At 39.6% G+C, this 22,134-nt stretch overlaps 1 protein-coding gene across 2 annotated transcripts in view; it reads left to right on the top strand.

The window, feature by feature from the left end:
• Got2 (glutamate oxaloacetate transaminase 2) overlaps positions 1-22,134 on the top strand; it is a 242,510-nt gene that overhangs the window by 133,823 nt on the left and 86,553 nt on the right. For both annotated transcript variants that reach the window (XM_067140270.2, XM_067140271.2), the window contains exons 6-7: positions 17,863-17,961; positions 20,844-21,009. In XM_067140270.2, coding sequence (XP_066996371.1) covers positions 17,863-17,961; positions 20,844-21,009 — 265 coding nt within the window. The remainder of the gene's footprint in view (positions 1-17,862; positions 17,962-20,843; positions 21,010-22,134) is intronic.

Genomic DNA, 22,134 nt, shown 5'->3' with positions numbered 1-22,134 from the left:
GAGGCTCTCGAAACATGTACATGTACGGTAATTAAATAGAATAAAGTGTATAAAGTATTGACAAGGCGGAAAATTATTTTATAGAAATTTGTATATAAGTCAATACGGACCAAAATTGTGAAAATAGTCGATTCTCGATAGCTGCAGTCGCTTAAGTGCGGCCAGTATCCAGTAAGTGGGAGATAGTGGGTTCGAGCCCCACTGTCGGCAGCCTGAAGATCGTTTCCCATGGTTTCCCATTTTCGCACCAGGCATATGCCGGGGCTGTACCTTAATTAAGGCCATGACCACTTCCTTCCACCCTCCTAGGCCTTTCCTCTCCCATCGTCGCCATAATACATATCTGTGTCGGTACAATGTAAAACAAAATAGCAAAAAAAAAAAAAAGCATACACCCAGTCCCCGTGCCAGGTGAATTAACCGATTATGGTAAAAATTCCCGACTGTGCTGGGAATCGAAGCCGGGACCCCTGTGACCGAAGGCCAGCATGATAACCATTTAGCCATGGAGCTGGACTACCGCTCTCTAATAATATTTCAGCTTAGAACTCTGACCATAAAGGTTCTGTCATGATCCATATCAGCGGACTTTCGTTCTAAGTGGTACATGTGCCGCGGGTCAGTATTTATCATCTTAACATTCTCGCATAATGGAATTTGAGGTGCAATGATGATATCTTTCACTTGAAAATGGGTGCAAAATATATTATATGAAAATTAGCTTTTACAAGACAAGTGATGTCAGTAGGGAAGAAACCTAAGAGAACTCGTCAGGTTGGGAATACAAACCTGGAACAGGTAGATCATTTCAAGTATTTAGAGTGTATGTTCACCTAGGATGGGAGTATAAGTTGGATTGAGTCAAGATGCAGCAAAGCTAATGCATTAAGTTCACAGTTGCGATCAACAGTATTCTGTAAAAAGAAGTCGGCACCCAGATGAAACTGTCTTTACACCAGTTTGTTTTCAGACCAACTGTGTTTTACAGAAGTAAAAGCTGGACTCAGGCCATCTTATTCATAATTTAGAAGTAAGGCGTGAAATTAGCAAAAATGATTGCTGGTTGAAACAGGTGGGAACAATGGCAGGAGTATACTGTGAATGAGGAAATATGGCTAAGGTAGGAATGAACTTGATGGATGAAGCTATACACATAAATTGGCTTTGGTGGTGGGGTCATGTGAGGCAAATGGAGGATAGGTTACCTGGGAGAATAATGGACTGTTATGGAGTGTAAGAGAAGTAGAGGGAGACCAAGACGACGATGGTTATTCTCAGATTCTGACGATTTAAAGATAGGAGGAAGAGAACTAAACGAGGCCACAGAACTAGTTACAAATAGAGGATTGTGGTGGTGGATAGTAAATTCACAAAGTCTTGCAGACTGAATGCTGAAAGGCGTAAAAGAGAGAGAGAGAGAGAGAGAGAGAGAGAGAGAGAGAGAGAGAGAGAGAGAGAGAGCGAGAGAGTGTGTGTGTGTGTGTGTGTGTGTGTGTGTGTGTGTGTGTGTGTGTGTGTGTGTGTGTGTGTGTGTGTGTGTGTGTGTGTGTGTGTGTGTTAATTACAAGTAGGACCATAGGTCCCTTTGGCTGTGACTTGACTGCCATTTTAATTTATCACTTAATATACATGTTCAAACCAAACCATGGTGCATCAGCCCGGAAGGGCTATGGCCTACCAAGCGACTGATGCTCAGCCCCAAAATCCTGCAGATTACGAGATATCATGTGGTCAGCACAATGAATCCTCTCGGCCATTCTTCTGGGCATTCTAGACCGATAACCTTTTCATACTGAATATAAATTAAGATTAAGACTTAGCATCTGAAATGTATCTAGGAAATTACATTATTTCCTTTTTAACAATTCAGAAATGTTGATTACTTTGGTGAAAATTCACTTAACAGGGCTTAAGATTATAGGTAGCAGTATTTAAGATTTTTAGTTTTGACGCTGCACATTTCATATAGTTTAAGTTCATTGTATATTTGAGTCACCGTGAGAATAAAAGACTTGCTGCACGTTACCTATAATGCTATGGAACATGGAGGATGTTAGCAGGAATCCTTGTCATGAACATGCACTTGACTCATACGAACAATGGACTTGTCCAAATATGCGGGACCGAGCTCGATAGCTGCAGTCGCTTAAGTGCGGCCAGTATTCGGGAGATAGTAGGTTCGAACCCCACTGTTGGCAGCCCTGAAAATGGTTTTCCGTGGTTTCCCATTTTCACACCAGGCAAATGCTGGGGCTGTACCTTAATTAAGGCCACGGCAGATTCCTTCCCACTCCTAGCCCTTCCCTGTCCCATCGTCGCCATAAGACCTATCTGTGTCGGTGCGACGTGAAGCAACTAGCAAATATGCGGGACCATTAAGGGTTAAAATTCTCAGCATTAAGCTAGCAGTTGAGTATGATGATCTGTCCCAGAGTTATAAACCCACTGCAGCCTCAGATGTTACATGACAGTTTTTATGAATACATGTAGAGTCAATGAGTTATTTACTGGGCGAATGGTGTTGTGGTGCACTACAGCAGACAGGTTGCGCCGCAGGATGGTGCAGCGCAAGTCATTCTGTCGTCCCAGCAAGAGGCATACAGTGTCAGTAAAAGTATAGTCTCTGTTTTGATGGGACTTAGAGTGTGCATGGCAGAACTTGAAAATGTTCCGGTTTGAGCATTGGACAAATGTAAAATTCTGCCAAAAACTAGGCAAGTCCACTGGTGAAACATTTCAGATGATGAAGAAGCGAGTGCATGGTGACAATGCATTGGGTCAGAGTGCTGTGGCACAGGCGTTTTGCCTAGAGGAGAGTCAGTATGGAGGAGGATGAGCCTAGTGGTCGGCCACAAACTGCACGAACTGAACTCTAAATCAAAGAAGTTGGTATACTGGTGCGTGCCAACCACTCCCAATCGATAGTTATTGCAGCAACTGTAGGAATAAGCCATGGTACATACCACAAAATTCTGTCCAATGATCTGAACATATCGCCTGTTACCCAGCACAGTGTGCCATGCATCCTGGCGCAAGACCAATGTGATGATCGCTTGACCATTTGTAGTGAACTGATCACTATGCAGACGATGATGGGACGTTCTTCAACGAGATCATAACAGGAGACAAAACATGGCGGTTTCTTTATGATCTGTAACTGAAGCGAAAATCGGCTCCTTGAATTCGCCACAACTGAAAAGAAAAGAAAGAAAGGAAAAAAAAACACCACCTACGAGACAGGTCAAAATTCAAGGTGATGCTTGAAGTGTTTTTCAGCTCATTGGACATTGTTCACATGGAATTCATCCCACAAGGAGCAACTATCAACAAGACCCATTGCAGGGACATAATTTGCCATCGACACGATTCAGTTTGGCGTAGGAAGAACTGGTTGTTCGTACATAACACTCCAGTACATCACTGTGCTTGTCCAAGAGGAACTGGCATGGCAACAGGCCACAGTTATGCCATACCCTCTGTACTCATCTGATCTCGTTCCATGCAATTACTTTTCCTTTCCCAGATTGGAAGCAAAGCTGCGTGGGCATAGATTTAATTCGGCCTAGGCGATCGTCATGAGAAGTCGTATGAGACCTTCCTGCCAAACAGCGGTGCTTCCAGCAGCTATACTAACACTGGGAGACGTGCATAGCGGCCAACTGCGACCTTTTTGAGGGAGTGTGTTGTTCTCTGTAATTGTACGACGTATTGTGCGGCAACATGTTACACTTTTTGTGGTGGCAGTCTACACTAGGTGACAGTCCTCGAATTTAATGACTACTGCGTATTGATGATGAGAGACGCACGGGCATTCTGAACTCTTATTATACAGGGGGGTCTCATAATAACCAGGACTGAAAGTGCGGTGTTAGTCCTCTGTGCTACGGCAGTTGCCTCGGTCGAACTTATGTCGCGTGTGGCTGCCCTGCTTTAAGCATGTATACAATCTTGCATGAAATCTTAACCTTGTAAGAGATGCTGGAAGTGTCGTCCTTCCTGGGTTATTGTATCTGGTAACCACGTTCTGGCTGATGTGAGTTCTGCCACTAATGTTTCTAATTTCATTTGTAATGTTTTCTTTCAGTTCCTCCAATGTGTGAGGATTTGTTCTTGGTGATAGTCCCAGTGACAGTTGAAATTGTGTACATCATAAATATTGTGCAACGCATAAACACATACAACCATCACTCAAGTTATTTTTATTATTTGTCTATAAGAATCATCCAGTTCGCAGACAATATGGGCTGCAACAAGGACAGACTTCCACCCGAAACAATATAAAACTTAAGAACATAAAAAAATAAACTTTAAATTAAACACTCTACACTAATTCTAAAAGAACAAAGTTTGTAAAATATCAATGTCATAATAAAAGATCCACAAAATTCACTTGACACACTAACAAGTAATATAAATCCTAAAAGAAACTTTTCCAAAAAAAGGTACCAGGGCAAGGCATGAAGCAATTTCATATCAAGACACATGGTAGAAAACCCTGTGAGTGATTTATCTAGCTTTTCCTCTGTCAAAACTGTTCATGTGCGCGCATGTTTTTTATTTACTCATTCAGGACAAATATTTCAGATTCCCTATGGGAATCAACATCTATATCATCTGATGGCCAAGCAGGCATCAATTTTTGATGAGACAAAGTCTCTTAGTGCATTGGCACTGCCGGTGGCTCCAGTTAGCCTACGCAGTGGCCTCCACGGTATGCACTAGCCAGCGTATTGGTAGGTGTGCTAGATACCAATTGATAAGCCCACCCTAGCACACGAGGGCGAAACGCTGGCAACCTAGAATGAGTTAGCTGGAAAATTTATAATGTCCAATAACGGACCATTTATGTTGGTATTACATACCACTTAGTCGAGCAGCTCTCCTTCTTTCTCTAAATTCTACCCAGCCCAAACTTCGCAACATTTTTGTAACGCTACTTTTTTGTCGGAAATCACCCAGAACAAATCGAGCTGCTTTTCTGTGGACTTTTTCCAGTTCTTGAATCAGGTAATCCTGGTGAGGATCCCATACACTGGAACCATACTCTAGTTGGGGTCTTACCAGAGACTTATATGCCCTCTCCTTTACATCCTTACTACAACCCCTAAACACCCTCATAACCATGTGAAGAGATCTGTACCCTTTATTTACAATCCCATTTATGTGATTACCCCAATGAAGATCTTTCCTTATATTAACACCTAGATACTCACAATGATCCCCAAAAGGAACTTTCACCCCATCAACGCAGTAATTAAAACTGAGAGGACTCTTCCTATTTGTGAAACTCACAACCTGACTGTTAACCCCGTTTATCAACATACCATTGCCTGCTGTCCATCTCGCAACATTTTCGAGGTCACGTTGCAGTTGCTCACAATCTTGTAACTTATTTATTACTCTGTAGAGAATAACATCATCCGCAAAAAGCCTTACCCCTGATTCCACTCCTTTACTCGTGTCATTTATATATATAAGAAAACATAAAGGTCCGATAATACTGCCTTGAGGAATTCCCCTCTTAATTATTACAGGGTCAGATAAAGCTTCACCTACTCTAATTTTCTGAGATCTATTTTCTAGAAATATAGCAACCCTTTCAGTCACTTTTGTCTAGTCCAATTGCACTCATTTTTGCCAATAGTCTCCCATGATCCACCTTATCGGATGCTTTAGACAGGTCAATCGTGATACAGTCCATTTCACCTCCTGAATCCAAGATATCTGCTATATCTTGCTGGAATCCTACAAGTTGAGCTTCAGTGGAATAACCTTTCCTAAAACCGAATTGCCTTCTATCGAACCAGTTATTAATTTCACAAACATGTCTAATGTAATCGGAAAGAATGCCTTCCCCAAGCTTACATACAATGCATGTCAAACTTACTGGCCTGTAATTTTCTGCTTTATGTCTATCACCCTTTCCTTTATACACAGGGGCTACTGTAGTAACTCTCCATTCATCTGGTATAGCTCCTTCGACCAAACAATAATCAAATAAGTACTTCAGATATGGTACTATATCCCAACCCATTGTCTTTAGTATATCCCCAGAAATCTTATCAATTCCAGCCGCTTTTCTAGTTTTCAACTTTTGTATCTTGTAAATGTCATTCTTATCAAATGTAAATTTTAATACTTCTTTAGCCTTAGTCTCCTCTTCTATCTGGACATTATCCTTGTAACCAACAATCTTTACATACTGCTGACTGAATAATTCTGCCTCTTGAAGATCCTCACATACACACTCCCCTTGTTCATTAATTATTCCTGGAATGTCCTTCTTGGAACCTGTTTCTGCCTTAAATTACCTATACATACCCTTTCATTTTTCACTAAAATTTGTATGACTGCCAATTATGCTTGCCATCATGCAGAGATGCCAACTATTACGATTTAATCGTTATAATTACGAATTACCCATCTTAATTACGCCTTTACGAATCACACACCACAAATTACGATTTTTTGTTGATTTTTAAATCTAAGTGTATGAAGTGTTCAAAAGAATGCACAAGGCGGCTTGAATTCTCAGAATATTATTTTCGTATCAGTAATAATTTATACCCCTTTCCTGTCCCTCGTTTAAGAATACTTCGAGTTTTCACACGCCGAACGCAGTGTACGCAGTGTGCTTCCAGTTCCGGAAGTATAGGCACCTATGAAGTGGTATATCTTGCGGAGTTGTTGTCTTTGTTCATCACATAATCAGACTTCCATGCAAGTATGCGAGTTCTTTTGTCTTTGTTTCGGCGGTAAAGTGGTGACAAACTCTGTTTAATTGTGAATACTGTGTGTGTGACTGTTGAAGATGTCTTTATTGCGATTTTGGTTGTCAAATTTACATATATTGCTCTTCTAGGATATATGCTAATCGTGTGTTACGAAATGCGAAATAAGGAAATAATGAAGCGATTTCTTGTGCAGGAAAATACGTGTGATTACGTTACCGCGATTAGTGGCGCTAGTAATAAATATAGTTGAAAAATTTAGGGAGGTATACTTGGAAGAATGGCATTGTTTAATGCATTCCTCAAAATCTCATTCACATGTGTTTTGTAGTGTGTTTCGGATGCGCATGATGAAGAAGAACAAGACTGAATTTCGTGCTAATATGAACTCCGAACTGTTAAGTGCTCTGTTAGTGCAGAGGATGCACATGATATGAAAAGTAAAAGCATGTCACTAATGTACGTTTACCAAACAGGAACTACAAGCTTTAAATTAAATGATATGTAAGTTAGTAAGATGTAGGAAAAAAAATAATCTACGAATTACCTTTCTTGAAAGTTGGCATCTCTGCATCATGTTATCCTTAGCGGCCTTCTTTGCTAGATTCAATTTTCTAGTAAGTTCCTTCAATTTCTTTTTTTCTTCCACAGCCATTTCTAACTCTTTCTTTCCAGTCAGCACCACCTTCTTAGTCTCTTTATTTCTCTATTATAATAAGGTAGGTCTTTACCATTCCTTACCTCCCTTAAAGGTACAAACCTGTTTTTGCATTCCTCAACAATTTCTTTAAACCCATCCCAGAGTCTGTTTACTTTTTTATTTACCGTTTTCCACTGATCATAGTTACTTTTTAGAAACTGCCTCATGCCTGCTTTATCAGCCATATGGTATTGCCTAATAGTCCTACTTTTAGGACCTTCCTTTCTATCACATTTATTTTTAACTACGACAAAATCAGCTTCATGATCACTAATACCATCTAGTACTTCAGTTTCCCTATAGAGCTCATCTGGTTTTATCAGCACGACATCCAGGATATTTTTCCCTCTGGTTGGTTCCATCACTTTCTGAATCAGCTGTCCTTCCCATATTAACTTATTCGCCATTTGTTAGTCATGCTTCCTGTCGTTCGCATTTCCTTCGCAATTGACATCTGGTAAATTTAGATCTCACGCTACAATCAAATTTCTTTCATTGTCGTTTCCTACATAGCTGATTATCTTATCAAATAATTCTGAATCCGTGTCAGTGCTACCCTTTCCCGGTCTGTACACTCCAAATTATCAAGTTGCCTATTACCTTTAGAAATGAGCCTTACACACCTAGAATTTCATGCGTCTCATCTTTAACTTTTTCGTAGCTTACAAATTCTTCCTTCACCAGAATGAATACCCCCTCTCCTACTAGTCCTATCGTATCTCTAAATTTCTACATCCATTATATCATTTCTCAGCCATGATTTCAACTCCTATTACAATATCTGGTAAATATAGATCTGTTAAATATATATCTGTTAAATTACTCAATTCTATTCCTTTCTTTACAATACTTCGACAGTTCAACACTAACAATTTTATGTCATCCCTACTTGATTTCCAGTTCCCTGTTCCCTTATCACCGCTCCCTAGGCAACCCCGTTTCCCTGAATGTACCTCCCCATTACCGTTCCAAACAAATTTCCTAACTTATACGTACCACTGCGGTTTAAGTGAAGGCCATCTGAGCGCAGATCCCTATCTCCTCCCCACCCATTAGGATCTAGAAATTTCACTCCCAGTTTCCCACATACCCACTCCATAGTCTCATTTAAATCCCCAATCACCCTCCACTCAGTATCCCTCCCACACAGTATTCCACTAACAACAATCTCCGCTTTCTTAAACTTTACCCATGCTGCGTTTAGCAGATCCACACATCTCCAACTTTGTTGGTACTTATATCAGCTTGCCTTACGTTGTTGGTACCAACGTGAAACACTACCACCTTCTCCTTCCTCTCCTGCCTCTTCTACTTTCCTCAACATCTGCCTCAACCTAATTCCTGGATAACATTCTACCCTGGTTCCCTTTCCTCCACACACTTTCCCCACATGTTTAACGATGGAATCCCCCTTGACCAGAGCCTCAACCCTACCCACCTCATTTGATCCCCTCCCCTCCTGGTCAGCCCTATCTTTCCTGATAGCTGCAGAAGCTACTTCCTCCTCCCTTTTCTCCTTCCCATGACCCTGTTCCATTACACTCCATACCATCCATTCCATACCATCTCAGTCGCTGCGCTGTTATTCTGTCCTGCAGACTTACAACTTGAGCCTATATTATTACAGTTTGAAGCAATTGTATTGAGATTAGAACGAAAATATGCAGTGTGGTATGTGTCATCAAATGGTATTCTTGTCGGATTGCGCGAGTCAAGTGCATCATCAGTGACTGCAGTTTCCGAGTACCCTGATCCAAAATGTCCGTATCACCTGCAAGTGTATCACATTTATAGTACATACGTATCCCTCAGCGTTCCATGTTAAGTGATGGGTCAGCAAACGAGGCTTCTCCAACAGTTGCAGTCTCTGAGCTTCTCTCCTTTAGCGATGCTTTCCAAAATATGTCCTTGCTATTGAATGTCAATCTTCACCATGTCCTTTTATCTGAGTCGTGGTCGCCCTCTTGCTCTTTTGTCTTCAAGTTTTAGATCATACATTTGTTTCGGTAATCTGTTATCTCCCATGCGTCGCACATGTCCATACCATCTTACTTGCTGCGCTGTTATTCTGTCCTGCAATCTTACAACTTGAGCCTGCTTGCGGATTTCCTCATTACGGGCTCTGTCCCTCCGTGTTTTACCGATCATGCTATGGAAAAGTCTCATTTCTCCTGCCTGGATTCTACTAACATCTTTACTTCTCATGGTCCATGTTTTGCAACCATAGGTCAGGATTGGTACATAATAGGTTTCATATGACTTACATTTTGTTGGTATTTTCTTGTTCCATATTATGTCTTAAAGTTTTTTTATTAAAGTTGCTACCTGCCTGAATTCTGTGGGAAATCTTGTCTATAGAACCAGTATCAGTGATAACACTTCCAAGATATTTGAGTTAATGTTCATCTGTAGCTGTTTCCCCTCCATTTCAGTGTGTCCCATTGTTTGTCCGTATCTCTTCATGACCATTACTTCACTTTTTTCTTGGCTGAAGATGAGTCCATATTCTTTAGCAGCTTCTGTCCAGGAGTTTATTTGTTCTTGAAGGTCTTCTTTAGAGTCTCCCCATAAGCTACATCGTCCGCGAACAAGATAACTTTCATTTTCTTACCTCCAGTGGTTTGGTGAACTTTTCTCTGAATGTCATTCATCACAGTGATGAAAAGAAGAGGAGAGAAAACACAACCCTGTCTTAACCCAGATTTTATATCAAAGGTATCAGTCATTCTTACAGGTGTTTTGACTTTACTTCGGGTATCTTCGTACAAATTCTTGATCCTGTGTATCATGTCATCCTGTATTCCAATTTTCTTCATTGTTTCCCACACCTCTCTGTTCACAGCATCAAATGCTTTCTTGATATCCAGAAAGACTAATCACAAATCTGGGTTGTGTTCATAGTATTTTTCCATTTACTGACAGACTGTAAAGATTATATCAGTTGTTGAACTCCCCTTCCTGAATCTATACTGTTCTTCGAAGAGGTTCTCTTCAATAAGGGGTCTGATTTTTACGCTCAATAATTCTTTCATAAAGTTTACCAAGTTGAGATATTTAAAGTAATGCCTCTATAGTTGAAACATTTCTTTCTATGTCCTTTCTTGAAAATTGGAATTATGATGCCTGTTTTCCAATCGACTGATATGTCCCCTTCTTTCCAGATCTAATGGGAGAGTCTGTAGATCCGGTGTTTTCCAGAAATGCCATAGCCCTGATCATTTCTCCATTAATTTCATCAGCACCAGCTGATTTTCCAGTTTTGATGTATTTCCAGGCATATTCTACATCACTCCATGTTAAGTCTAACCCGTTGTCAGAGGCAAACTTGCATGAGATGTTCTTTTGTGTGAAAAAGTGTGTGAAATGGTGAAAAACGTAATTAAACATCGCCTCTGTAAAAAATTCCTTTCTGGCAAGATGCATGCAAACAATGCTTTGCCCACAGTTAACTGAAGTTCAAGGAAAATATACTCTAGCTTTCAACGGTATTCTGTAGGCGAGATGTCAGCTACTAGACGTTTAATGTTGTTGTTCTCCACGTACTCAGTTACTCCTCCTCGCTTGCCCAATCTATTTTTGTCTGTGTAATTTAAAGCCAGGAATGTTAACCCCTAGTCTGGTATGGACTCATTGAAGAATGTCTTGCTTTTCAGCAGTAACATTAATATTTGAGTTAACAAAATGGTCATAAAATTCATCAATGTGCCTTATCAGTTAATGACTTTACATTTAAGTGAATTATTTTTGAATATGAGGGATAGGTTTCTGATCTTCAGTGGTTTTGTGAAGTTCCGAGAGGGATAGGTTTCTGATCTTCAGTGGTTTTGTGAAGTTCCGAAGTCTTATGATCTAAGACATGTTTGAATTTGGCTGGTTACAAAAATTCCACAAAATGAATATTCAGTTACAGGTCGTAGTAAGATCATGTAGTTCTGTTACATGAAGCATAAGTAGAGAAGAGAATAGTGTATAGAACAATGTAGTTTAACTTTGGCAAAAAGTTATCTTTAATTTCAGCAGTATATTTCACTCTGTTTAAGACCACCTTGTAGTGATATCTGTACCATCAGAAGTCCTCACCTGGCCAAAGATGGATGTTTTAAAATGTGATGTATGGTGGAAGTAACATCCTCGTTAATAGTTACCTTGGTTCCACGCAACAACCTCTTTGCACGGAAAACTGTTGGTATCCTTGTGTAAGAGACAAGTTAGTATTACCTGTAGTGTCGGAGGGTGTGATGTTCTGCCCTTAACTTCCCATACGCAGTGGAGCTTTTTACTGCCCTGACACATCCACAGGTCACTTTGACTTCACAAAATTATTGCTGTAAGTAAGACCGTACTGAGTACTTTACACCTTCAAAGTGAGAACTTTGTGGAATAATAAACACGAGCTACACCACCAGAGCATGACATGAGTACTGAAAGGCATAACTGTCTATAATGTTGGTGTATATTATTATTATTATTCTTATTATTATTATTATTATTATTATTATTATTATTATTATTATTTATTATTTCAATAAAGACAGCCATTTCAACTATTTGTCATTTTCCTAGTTCTCCTGCAGAAGTGTTCGATATTTTCTGACGTCAGTCCATGCCTCTCCTGTCTTTACTTTTAGTTTTGCTTGAAATTCCCAGTGTAATTGGAGTTTCTACTTAAATTATTATTATTATTATTATTATTATTATTATTATTATTATTATTATTATTATTATATATGTATGTATATAATACGCTGGGGCCATCAAGGACCACGTGAAGTCTTGTTGCATTTGACACTGAACTTGGCCTTCTTTAGAGCCCAAATTTCCCTCATTCTTTGTGAGTGGGCCTGCTTACGCTCCTCTGTCCAAGGGTCACCGTGTCTTCTCTTCGGTTGCTCGTCTCGGTTTAGCCCATTCGTCAATATTTTCTTGCGGAAGAGGTCTCTGTTAAAGGCGTCTTTAGCTGAGATATGTAGCATTTGCAGGTCTTCTTTGGTATTTCTAAACCAGGGAATTGTGGTTTTGGGGTTTGAATCAAAAAAATGAAAGATTTCTTTAGTTAACTTTCTTCCGTCCTGCCCGTCTTTTTCTGATTGTGTCGGTAATTTTCTCTATTTTGCTGTAGACTTCCTTGTTGGATCTCTTTTGATGGATTCCATTTCTGTACTTTGATCCCAAGATTCCTCTCACAATTTTGCGTTCTCTTTTCTCCAGTTCTTCAAGGAGTCCTTTGTTGGCATTTAGAGACAGGGTTTCGGCTGCATATAGAACTACTGGCTTCAGAACTGTTTCATAGTGACGTATCTTGGTGTTTTGGGAAAGGCATTTTTTGTTGTAGATTGTGCGGGATGTTTGGTAGGCTATTTCCAGTTTGCGTACTCGCTCCTGAAGTGCTTCTTTGTCCAGTCCATTTTTCATGATCTCACCTAGGTATTCGAATTTGTCTACTCGGGTGATGTCCCCATATTTTGTATGGAGTTTTGGTGGAGCCTCTTTGATGTTAGTCATTACTTCTGTTTTCTCAAACGATATCTGCAAACCAGTTTATTCGGCAATTTCCTTTAAAATTTCAACTTGAGCTCTAGCGGTTTCTATGTCGTTTGAGAGAACAGCAATATCATCGGCAAATGTTAAGCAGTCTGTTGCGATCCCCTTGGATTTGGTTCCTATTCTCAATGGACTGTAGTTGGTTTCCTGTAATCTCACCCGCCAGGTTCTGATGATCTTTTCAACAACACAGTTGAAGAGTATCGGGGATAGCCCATCACCTTGTCGGACTCCTGTTTTGATGTCAAAGGAATGCGAGAGACATCCGTGGAACTTCACCTTGGATTTTGTATCGGTCAGGGTGGCTCTAATTAATGCCAGCAGTTTCAAATCAACTCCAAATTCATTTAAGATGTTTAGCAGGACTTCCCGGTCAGTGGAGTCGTACGCTTTCTTAAAGTCCACAAAGACAGACACATACTGCTTGGACCTTAATGTACAATATCTGATGATCGTTTTGAGATTTTGGATCTGTTCAGCTGTTGAGCGACCTTTTCTGAACCCTCCTTGGTATTCACCTATTTGATGTTCAACTTGTGCTTCCAAACGCTCCAGGATGGCAAGTGATAGAATTTTGTAAGTCACGGGTAGGAAAGATATTCCTCTGTAGTTGTTGATGTTCTTCATGCTGCCTTTTTGTGTAATGGATGTATCAATGCTATTTTCCAATCTTCGGGTAGGGTCTCCTTGTTTCAAATTTCTTCTATTTGCTTTTGCAAGATATCAAGTGATTCCTCTGGGGCATATTTCCATAGTTCTGCTACTACTGAGTCTTTCCCCGGTGCTTTGTTATTTTTGAGACGGGCAATGTGGCACTTGATTTCATCTGTCGGGTGATCTGGAATCTGGGTACCTGAGTAAGGGTTCCTTGGTCTCAATGGCGCTTTGCGGTTTAGAGCAATTAAGTAAATTCTTGAAGTAATCTTCTAGAATGCTGCAATTTTCTTCATTTGACGTCGCCAGTGTGCCGTCTTTTTGCTCAAAGCATAGAGATGGTGGTTTATAGCCAGTGAGTTTGCGTTTGCAGGCTCTGTAGTACTCTCTGCTTTCATTCTTCCTAAAGTTTTCTTCTATCTTTTCAATGAGAGATTTTTCGTATTTACGTTTCTCAGTTCTGAACACCCTTGCTGCTTGGGCACTTGGGTTTTGTAGGTTTCCCAATCATTTTCTGATTTCGTAGAGTAGTACTGTTTCCACGCATTGAGTCTTTCTTGGAGGACTGATTCGCAGGTACTATTCCACCAGGCATGCTTTTTGCTTCTCTTGATTTCTGCAACGTCTTTGGCGGCCTCAACAAGGAGACTTTTGGCGTTGTTAAAGTCGCATTCATTTGGTCTAGCCTTCTCCTGGAACTCCTCGACCCTTTGCCGAAGTATATCATTGTCGAAGCGTGTTATCTGTTTGGTTGTCTTCCTTGTGTTTGCAGGAATTGGTTTGAATTTGATAAGAGACATATAATGATCTGAGGCCACATTGATGCCTTTCTTTACCTTGACATTCATAATCTCAGGGCTGTTTCTCCTGGAGATGGCAACATGATCAGTTTGGAACTCTCCGAGAGCTTGGACGGGAGAACGCCAAGTCATTTGCTTTCTGGGTAGATGGCGAAAGTGGGTCAACATGACCTGCAGGTTGTGATTTTCGCAAATGGACACCAGTCTTTTGCCGTTGGGATTGGTTCTTTTGCGAGTAGGGTAATTTCCTATAACTTTCTTGTACTTCTGTTCACGACCTAGTTGGGCATTGAAGTCACCCAAAAGAAGCTTGACATGGTGTTTGGGGATTTTGTTTAATTTTTCATCCAGTAGGTCCCAGAAATTATCAACTTCGTCTGGATCAGACTTGTTCTTATCGTTTGTAGGAGCATGTGCATTAACTAGGGCGTAGGTTTTGTTCGCGCGTTTAATTGTGACTATAGACAATCTGTCATTCACAGGTTCGAAATTTGCAACCGATTTTAGGATCTTGGTTCTAACAGCAAACGCGGTTCCAAGCATCACAGCTCCATTGAGGATTCCTCTTTGCGCTTTGCTCTTGAAAAATCGGTAGCCTTCGGATTCAAAAATCTCTTCATCTGGGTACCTTGTTTCCTGTAGGGCCATTATGGATATCTGATTTTCGTGAAGAGCTTTGGTGAGGGTTTTCAGCTTGCCAGTTTGTGTAAGTGAATTTATGTTGAAAGTTGCTAGAAAGGTTTTGGATTTTGGACAGAGTTTTTGACTCTTTGGTGTACACCGAGATGCTCAGACTCGTCTCTTGCATGATGTTGAGTCTCCCCCAGAATCCGAACGAGACTTGTGCGCCGTTTCGTTCACTACGAGGGATTTATGCGAAGATTTACCCCCTGGGGTATGTTTCTTGAAATGTTGTCCCATCATGCTTTTTGACTTGACTTTGCTTTGGACGGGTACCCATCCTTTTACAACTAGGGTTGTTAGCCCTAGAGGTTGCCTCAAGATGTTTTCTGGCTTCTGGTCATTTACCAGTCTTCGCCGTAACCCTGGCAAGGGACCAGTTTTTTTTTTTTTTTTTTCCCGGTGGTATTTTATTTCCCTACTACCCTCTGACTCTGCTGGTGGCAGAGCCAGCGAGCTTCCCCAATTCCAATTGGACGCGCCCGATGGAGGTAACCGGAAAATCCCCACTCGGGTATTATTATTATTATTATTATTATTATTATTATTATTATTATTATTAACAACAACAAATACTTTGCAATTGGAACATACCCTGGTGGCAATGATCACTTACAGTAGTGTGATAGTAAGGTAAGTTTAAAACATAATTAACCGAGCTCGATAGCTGCAGTCGCTTAAGTGCGGCCAGTATTCAGAATATAGTAGGTTCGAACCCCTGTCGGCAGCCCTGAAAATGGTTTTCCGTGGTTTCCCATTTTAACACCAGGCAAATGCTGCGGCTGTACCTTAATTAAGGCCACGGCCACTTCCTTCCCACTCCTAGCCCTTTCCTGTCCCATCGTCGCCATAAGACCTATCTGTGTCTGCGACGTAAAGCAACTAGCAAAAAAAAAAAAAAAAAAAAAAAAAAACATAATTACCCAACAACAAGAGTACAACAAGCAATTCTACAGAAACAAAATATTACAAGAAATACTACTAGTTTAACATACTAAATCCAGCATCATCTTATGTTCACACACATCTGGATTATTTCCAGTGTTTAACGCTACGGCTTACTATGCTATAGGTTGAGTTTACTACTACATTAACATTACAAGTAATAATAGTTTTAAAAATAATTAAATAACAATAGTGCAACAAGCAATTCAATGGAAAGAAAATATTACAAGAAATAATACTAGTTTAACTTTCTAAATCCAGCATCATCATATACAAATTCGCACACAACGCAAGTATTTCCAGTGCTTAGCACTACGGCTTATAGATGCATTTAAGTATAGTAAGTGTTAGATTAGGAACTAGTTAAGTGTAAATAAGGGAATGTGTCCTGATCGCTAGCTTAAATAGATCTGTCAGTGTTTGGCAATCATTTTCTTTTCTGTCAGTTACTCTATTGGAGTGTTAGACTATCTTGATCTTTTCCAGTTATGTGTAACAGAATCTAGTCTTAATTTTACTGTAGGTTTCTTTTAGGATGATAATCTTTGGGTCCTTTTATGTGTTAATAAATTACTGCATGGAAGAAAAGCAACAGTATGTAGTAGTAGTAGTAGTAGTAGTAGTAGTAGTAGTAGTAGTAGTATGTTTTGTACCTCATTTTGTTCATCAGATTCTATTTGACTACAATGTCTTATGTATTCTTGTATTTTGTTCTTTTCTTTATGGGGCCTCTATTAGTTCCTAATTAGCGTCAACCTCTTAAGATCTTTTGCTACCATGTTTTTCCTTCATTCCCACCTAGATATACCTGCTCCCTTCACAAAGCTGCAGGTTGTTCTTATTGGGTCGTCTTGGATTTTTTCTCTCTCCACCTAGTAGTCCTAGAGTGGAGTCTGATTCTACCCAGCATCTCACATTCGAAAAGTATGTGTTCAGCTGATTCCTCTGCTTCATTGCGTTTCCTACATATATTGTCTCTTATTACTCCAATTCTATGTAGGTGATTTTTTAGATGGCAGTGTCCTGTCGACAGTCCTACTACCCATCTGATATTTTCTCTGAGTTTCAACAGTTCTTTAGTATGCTTCCTGTTTGGTCCTTTTATCAGTTCCTTTGCAAGCCTGCATTCTGGAGTATTTTTCCAGTTCATTTGTTTCTTTTGTACTCATTTTCCTATGTAGTGTCAGGGTTGTCCATAGGAAATCCTGCATACAGGTTCTGGGCCTACAAAATGTGTTTCTCCCCCTTTCCTGGCCAGTTTTATCTGCCTTTTCATTTCCTTCTATACCTGCATGCCCTGGTACCCATTTTATTTTGGCAATGTTGTACTTTGAGAGCTTCAGGAGAAGTGAATGGCAATACCAGACAATTCTGGATATTATCCAAACTGCTTCTAGTGCCTTAATGGCCGCTTGGCTGTCCGTAAAAATGAAAATGTTCTTATTCCTATAGTTCATTTTCAGATTTTCTTCAAGGCATGTTGTGATAGCTATCACTTCCGCTTGGAAGACTGCAGTGTGTTTGTCCAGGCTCATCTGGATTGATCTCTCAGCTCTTCCCCCGTTGATCCCTCCTCCTGTGACATTCCCAGTCTTGTATTATCATACTGTTAAAAGTAGTGAGTAGTTGAGTTAATATAAGAATTGAAACTTGAGCTTTTCTATTTTGTTGCTGTATCCTACTTAAACTAACACTAAAAACTTGTCTTCCTGTCTGTTGTAGTTCAGGGTGGAACATAGTAATAATGTGCTTGCTTGAAGTAGTGTGGTTTTTATTGTGTTGTACTCAGGGAGTCCCTGATGTGTTTCAGGTGATGTAACCAGAGATGCATTTGCTGTTAGACATTTTGTCAAAGAAGGACATCACATTGCATTGACTCAGTCGTATGCCAAAAATATGGGACTTTATGGTGAGTATTGTTTCATATCATGGGTCTCTTCAGAGGTTAATGATGTAGCAGGGTTGCATTTAACTATTGGAGCATTCATAATCCCAAGAAAGTTTGCGCTTCTACGTCATATCTCAAAATAAAGGTATGTAGGTACATGAATATGGCGTTAATCAGCAGCTTACTGGTTTCCATCATGCTTTTTCATTAGCAAATTTGTCTATGACATCTTCGTAATTAAATTGTTTTGGATGATTTAGCCTTACTAATTTGGCTAAACTGTTAGGATCGTTCTTCGCTTGAACCACAATAGTGCATAGAAGTTAGGGGGTGAGTTACAGGGAGGTACATTCAGGGAAACGGTGTGGACCAGGGAACGGTGGTGGCAGTATAGGTAACATGAAGTCAAGTAAGGATGATGTAAAATTGTCGGCATTAATCCGTAGAAGTATTAGACATGATATAGGCTTTTGGGCTTATGCCGTGTCAAGAAGATAAGGTGAAATTCTTTACATTTCACAGAGAACTGTGCTCTGCGTCATCAGAAGAAAATCTTGACTGTCCACAATAAAGGCTTCTTAAAAATGAGTTTTGAATTTAGACATTATAATAGAAGTGGAAATGGTACGTTCATTCATCACCAGATGGCTCCCCGGACGCGGTACAGCACTAGTGTGTCTCAAGTATTATTACAATATTATAAGTCCACCTGTTCAATACAATACAATACAATACAATACAATTGTATTGAACAGGTGGACTTATAATATTGTAATAATACTTGAGACATACGTCAACTTCAATACGGAACCAAAATGAGAATAGTTACTTGTAACAGCACTAGTGTTCGAAGCAGAAGCTGGCGGAACCATCAGAATCAGTCTAAGAGGAAACTAGTGATAAAATACACTTTTTTTAAAATTAAAATTTAGAACATGATCACTCCTAACTTAAGTGGAGTGTAGAATGTCTAAAACCAAAATGGATCTTCAATTTACGCTACCATTATAACGTTAAATTACCTGGGTCCAACGATACCTTCTTCTAGGGGAACTTTCGTAGTTTAAAACCTGAGTGTAACATTAACATGCGTGATGTGACCTATGCAACATAAACTTTAAGAAAAGTCATAAGTCAGACCATGCTGTGCAATTGGATAAGAAGTGTTCATTGTAATGTTAGAATAATTAATGTTGAGATAATTGTTATGGGAAAATCTTGCTTCCTGCGGTATGTGTTGGTACTGAACGAATAATTTCTCTAAAAATCTCAACTGGAACTGTTGCTTAATAATGAAGCAGATTTTAATGACTGTCTTGTAAGAATAATCGGCCCAGTTGTTGTGTGTTGGCTCTTAGGCTTAGATGTGACCGAAAAATTATTCGTGCATATCGTGTTGGACGCATCTAACAGTTTAACTGTTCTGGTATTGCCTGCATGACTGACACTTGTGAAGTGTCAGTGTATTTTATCACTAGTTTCCTCCATTAACCGTCATTTGTTCTGTCCATATATTTTAGGATGTTTTCTAGTGTGTTAATTTTAAGATGTCACAATGTTAAAAAAGGTTATGAATTGTAAACTTTATATCTTACAAGGATTGTTACAGTCCAAGACCAGTGATTTTAAGGTTGAGTTAAGGCTGATGATGCCCCTAATAGAGAGTGAAACATGTACCTAATAAAACTGTATAATATTATGTAAAAGTTTAACCATAAGATTCTTGGTATGTATTGAATAGGTGGTCTTATTAAATATTCCTGTAATATTCTTGATATATGGTCAACTTCAGTACGGAACAAATATGAGAGTTGTAACTTGTAACACCAGACATTTTCTAGTGTTCAGGCAGGACTGCTACCACGGTGGAAGACAGATTTATTTGATTAAAAGCACTGTGTGATCGCCCCTCAACAGCATTTAAGTTGCAAACTTGCCCTGAGAGCGTGCAGAAGTTGGTGTAATTGAACATACTGTAAGATGATTATTTTGTGCAGGTTTGAAAACTCAAACTAGTTTATATGTCCAGAACTAGCAGCACAACACTGCATCTCTAAACTTGGATTCACGCATCAACTTAGAGAGTGGACAAGTGATTGGTGGAGACATAATGTTCACAGATAAATCAAGATTCTGTTTGGGTTAGAGAATGGCTCCCTCACTGCACAGTGCTACATCCTTCAAACTCTGAACGAGCTCATCCAGTTTTGCTCCACACGTTTGAGAAGACTTTGACCTAATACATAACAGTACACTTTCCAATGTTGCATGGTGTGTGTTTACCTGAAGGAGTTGGGATTCATTGCATAAAGGCGCTGGCATGTAGCTCCAACTTATACCCTATTGAGCACATCTCGGATATTCTGGGGAGGTTTGTCTGCAGTCGTGTTTACGTTCCCAAGAATTTGCATGACCTCATGATGAACCTTCCATAAGACTGGGAAAACATTCCATAAGAAGCCATAAGAAAGGTCATAGAGAGTTTGTCCCAGACAAAGAGCAGTGATTAAGGTAAGAGGGGGAAGCACTCGGTACTCACAGGTCCTCACGTGCAAATGAGAACTCTGGTCACGAGTGATCTTAGTGTCTTAATTTTCAAATCATTGATCTAAAAGCCACCAGAAAGCTACTCTTTTCCCTTTACAATATAACAGGGAAGATAATGTTACACCATCAGAATTAAATTTGAATGACATTAAATTGGAAAGGACAACCTAAGGTTAAAATATGCCAAAACTAATTAATCTGTTTGTATAACTTAATAAATCACAAATCTTAACAGAATACTAAGCATTCCACTTTTTTTTTTTTTTTTTTGCCAGCGAGTGCAACATCGTTGAGCATTACTATTCTCTCTGTCGACTTTCATCACTGAAGCAGGAAATGTGTACTTTCAATTTTAGGTGAAAGAGCGGGAGCTTTCTCATTGATCACTGGAAGTAAAGAAGAAGCCGCAACAACAATGTCGCAGTTGAAAATCTTGGTGAGGCCCATGTATTCGAATCCTCCTATCCATGGAGCTCGCATTGTCACAGAGATTCTGTCTGACTCAGCACTCAGAAACAAATGGTAAAAGTACTTTGAATTCTCTTAAAATTTATTTTAATAAAAATGGTTTGATTTTAGTCTTATTTAAAAATTAATTGCGCAGTAATATTTGACAAATGTTTACAATACTTTATTTACTTGCATTTTTTTATTAATCTGATTTTGAGAACATCCAAAATTTCAAAAACTGGAAGTTAGCTGGCAGTAATATGCTGGTCCATTATTTCGTATTACAATTTGTGGCAATTATGTAAATGAACTGTGATGATAGTAGTATGTGAATCATGGAACTATCAATATTATCATTGTTCATGAAGCTTCTAAACATGAAATTTTAATATGTAGCATAACCTTGATTGGGATTTCCTGGAAGAGCAATCTTTCTGGATTTGTTTTCATGCATTACAGTTGATCATTCATCAAGATGATGATTTAGTTTACCTGGCAATGTTAGGGACACTTGTCCATGCCGTACACTTCATCAGTGCTGTAAATACACTAGTAACATTAAATCTGAACCTAATTTCTACCATACTCTTCATCAATTATTCCCCTTTTCTAGCTGACACTAGGTGGGGGCAAATATGGTTCCTCTCAGTTTCATTTCATCTGCCTGTACTCTACGCTGATCTGAGTCATTGTCTAGGTTTCTGCTCCATATGTCAGTATGTAATATCCCTTGTGCATTAGTTCTTTAGCCTTCGATGGTATATCTTTATTCCAAATTAATCTCTGTACCTGGTGGTAAAAGACACTCCCCAGTCGTATCCTCTTAATTTCCATAACCAGTCTACCATTTGCTGTCAGTTCACTTCCCAAGTATTTGAACTGTTCCACTATTTCTATTTCCTTGTCTCCTATTTTGATAACCCTTTTTCCTTCTTATGGTTCATGGTGTGGGTTACTGTAGTCACGTCCTAGTTCATGAACCATGGGCAATGGCTGAGTGTCCTAGTAAATAGTCCTGAGAGTCGGGATACCAGTTGCTATGGAATGGGAGTGGGCATCTCGGACATTCTGAGTCATGGCCTTCCTTGTGCTCAGGCGGCTAGGGCTATACAATTCACCGGTGGTCCATAACTCATTAGAGGAGATCTTCATTTGGACTATGTGTAAGTAGGGTAGCATCCTGCTTCATGAATTTAC

This window comes from Anabrus simplex, chromosome 2 (assembly GCF_040414725.1).
Source record: "Anabrus simplex isolate iqAnaSimp1 chromosome 2, ASM4041472v1, whole genome shotgun sequence".
Lineage (NCBI taxonomy): Eukaryota > Metazoa > Arthropoda > Insecta > Orthoptera > Tettigoniidae > Anabrus > Anabrus simplex.
The sequence above is the reverse complement of the archived record's forward strand: the minus strand, read 5'-3'. Positions and strand labels throughout refer to the sequence as shown.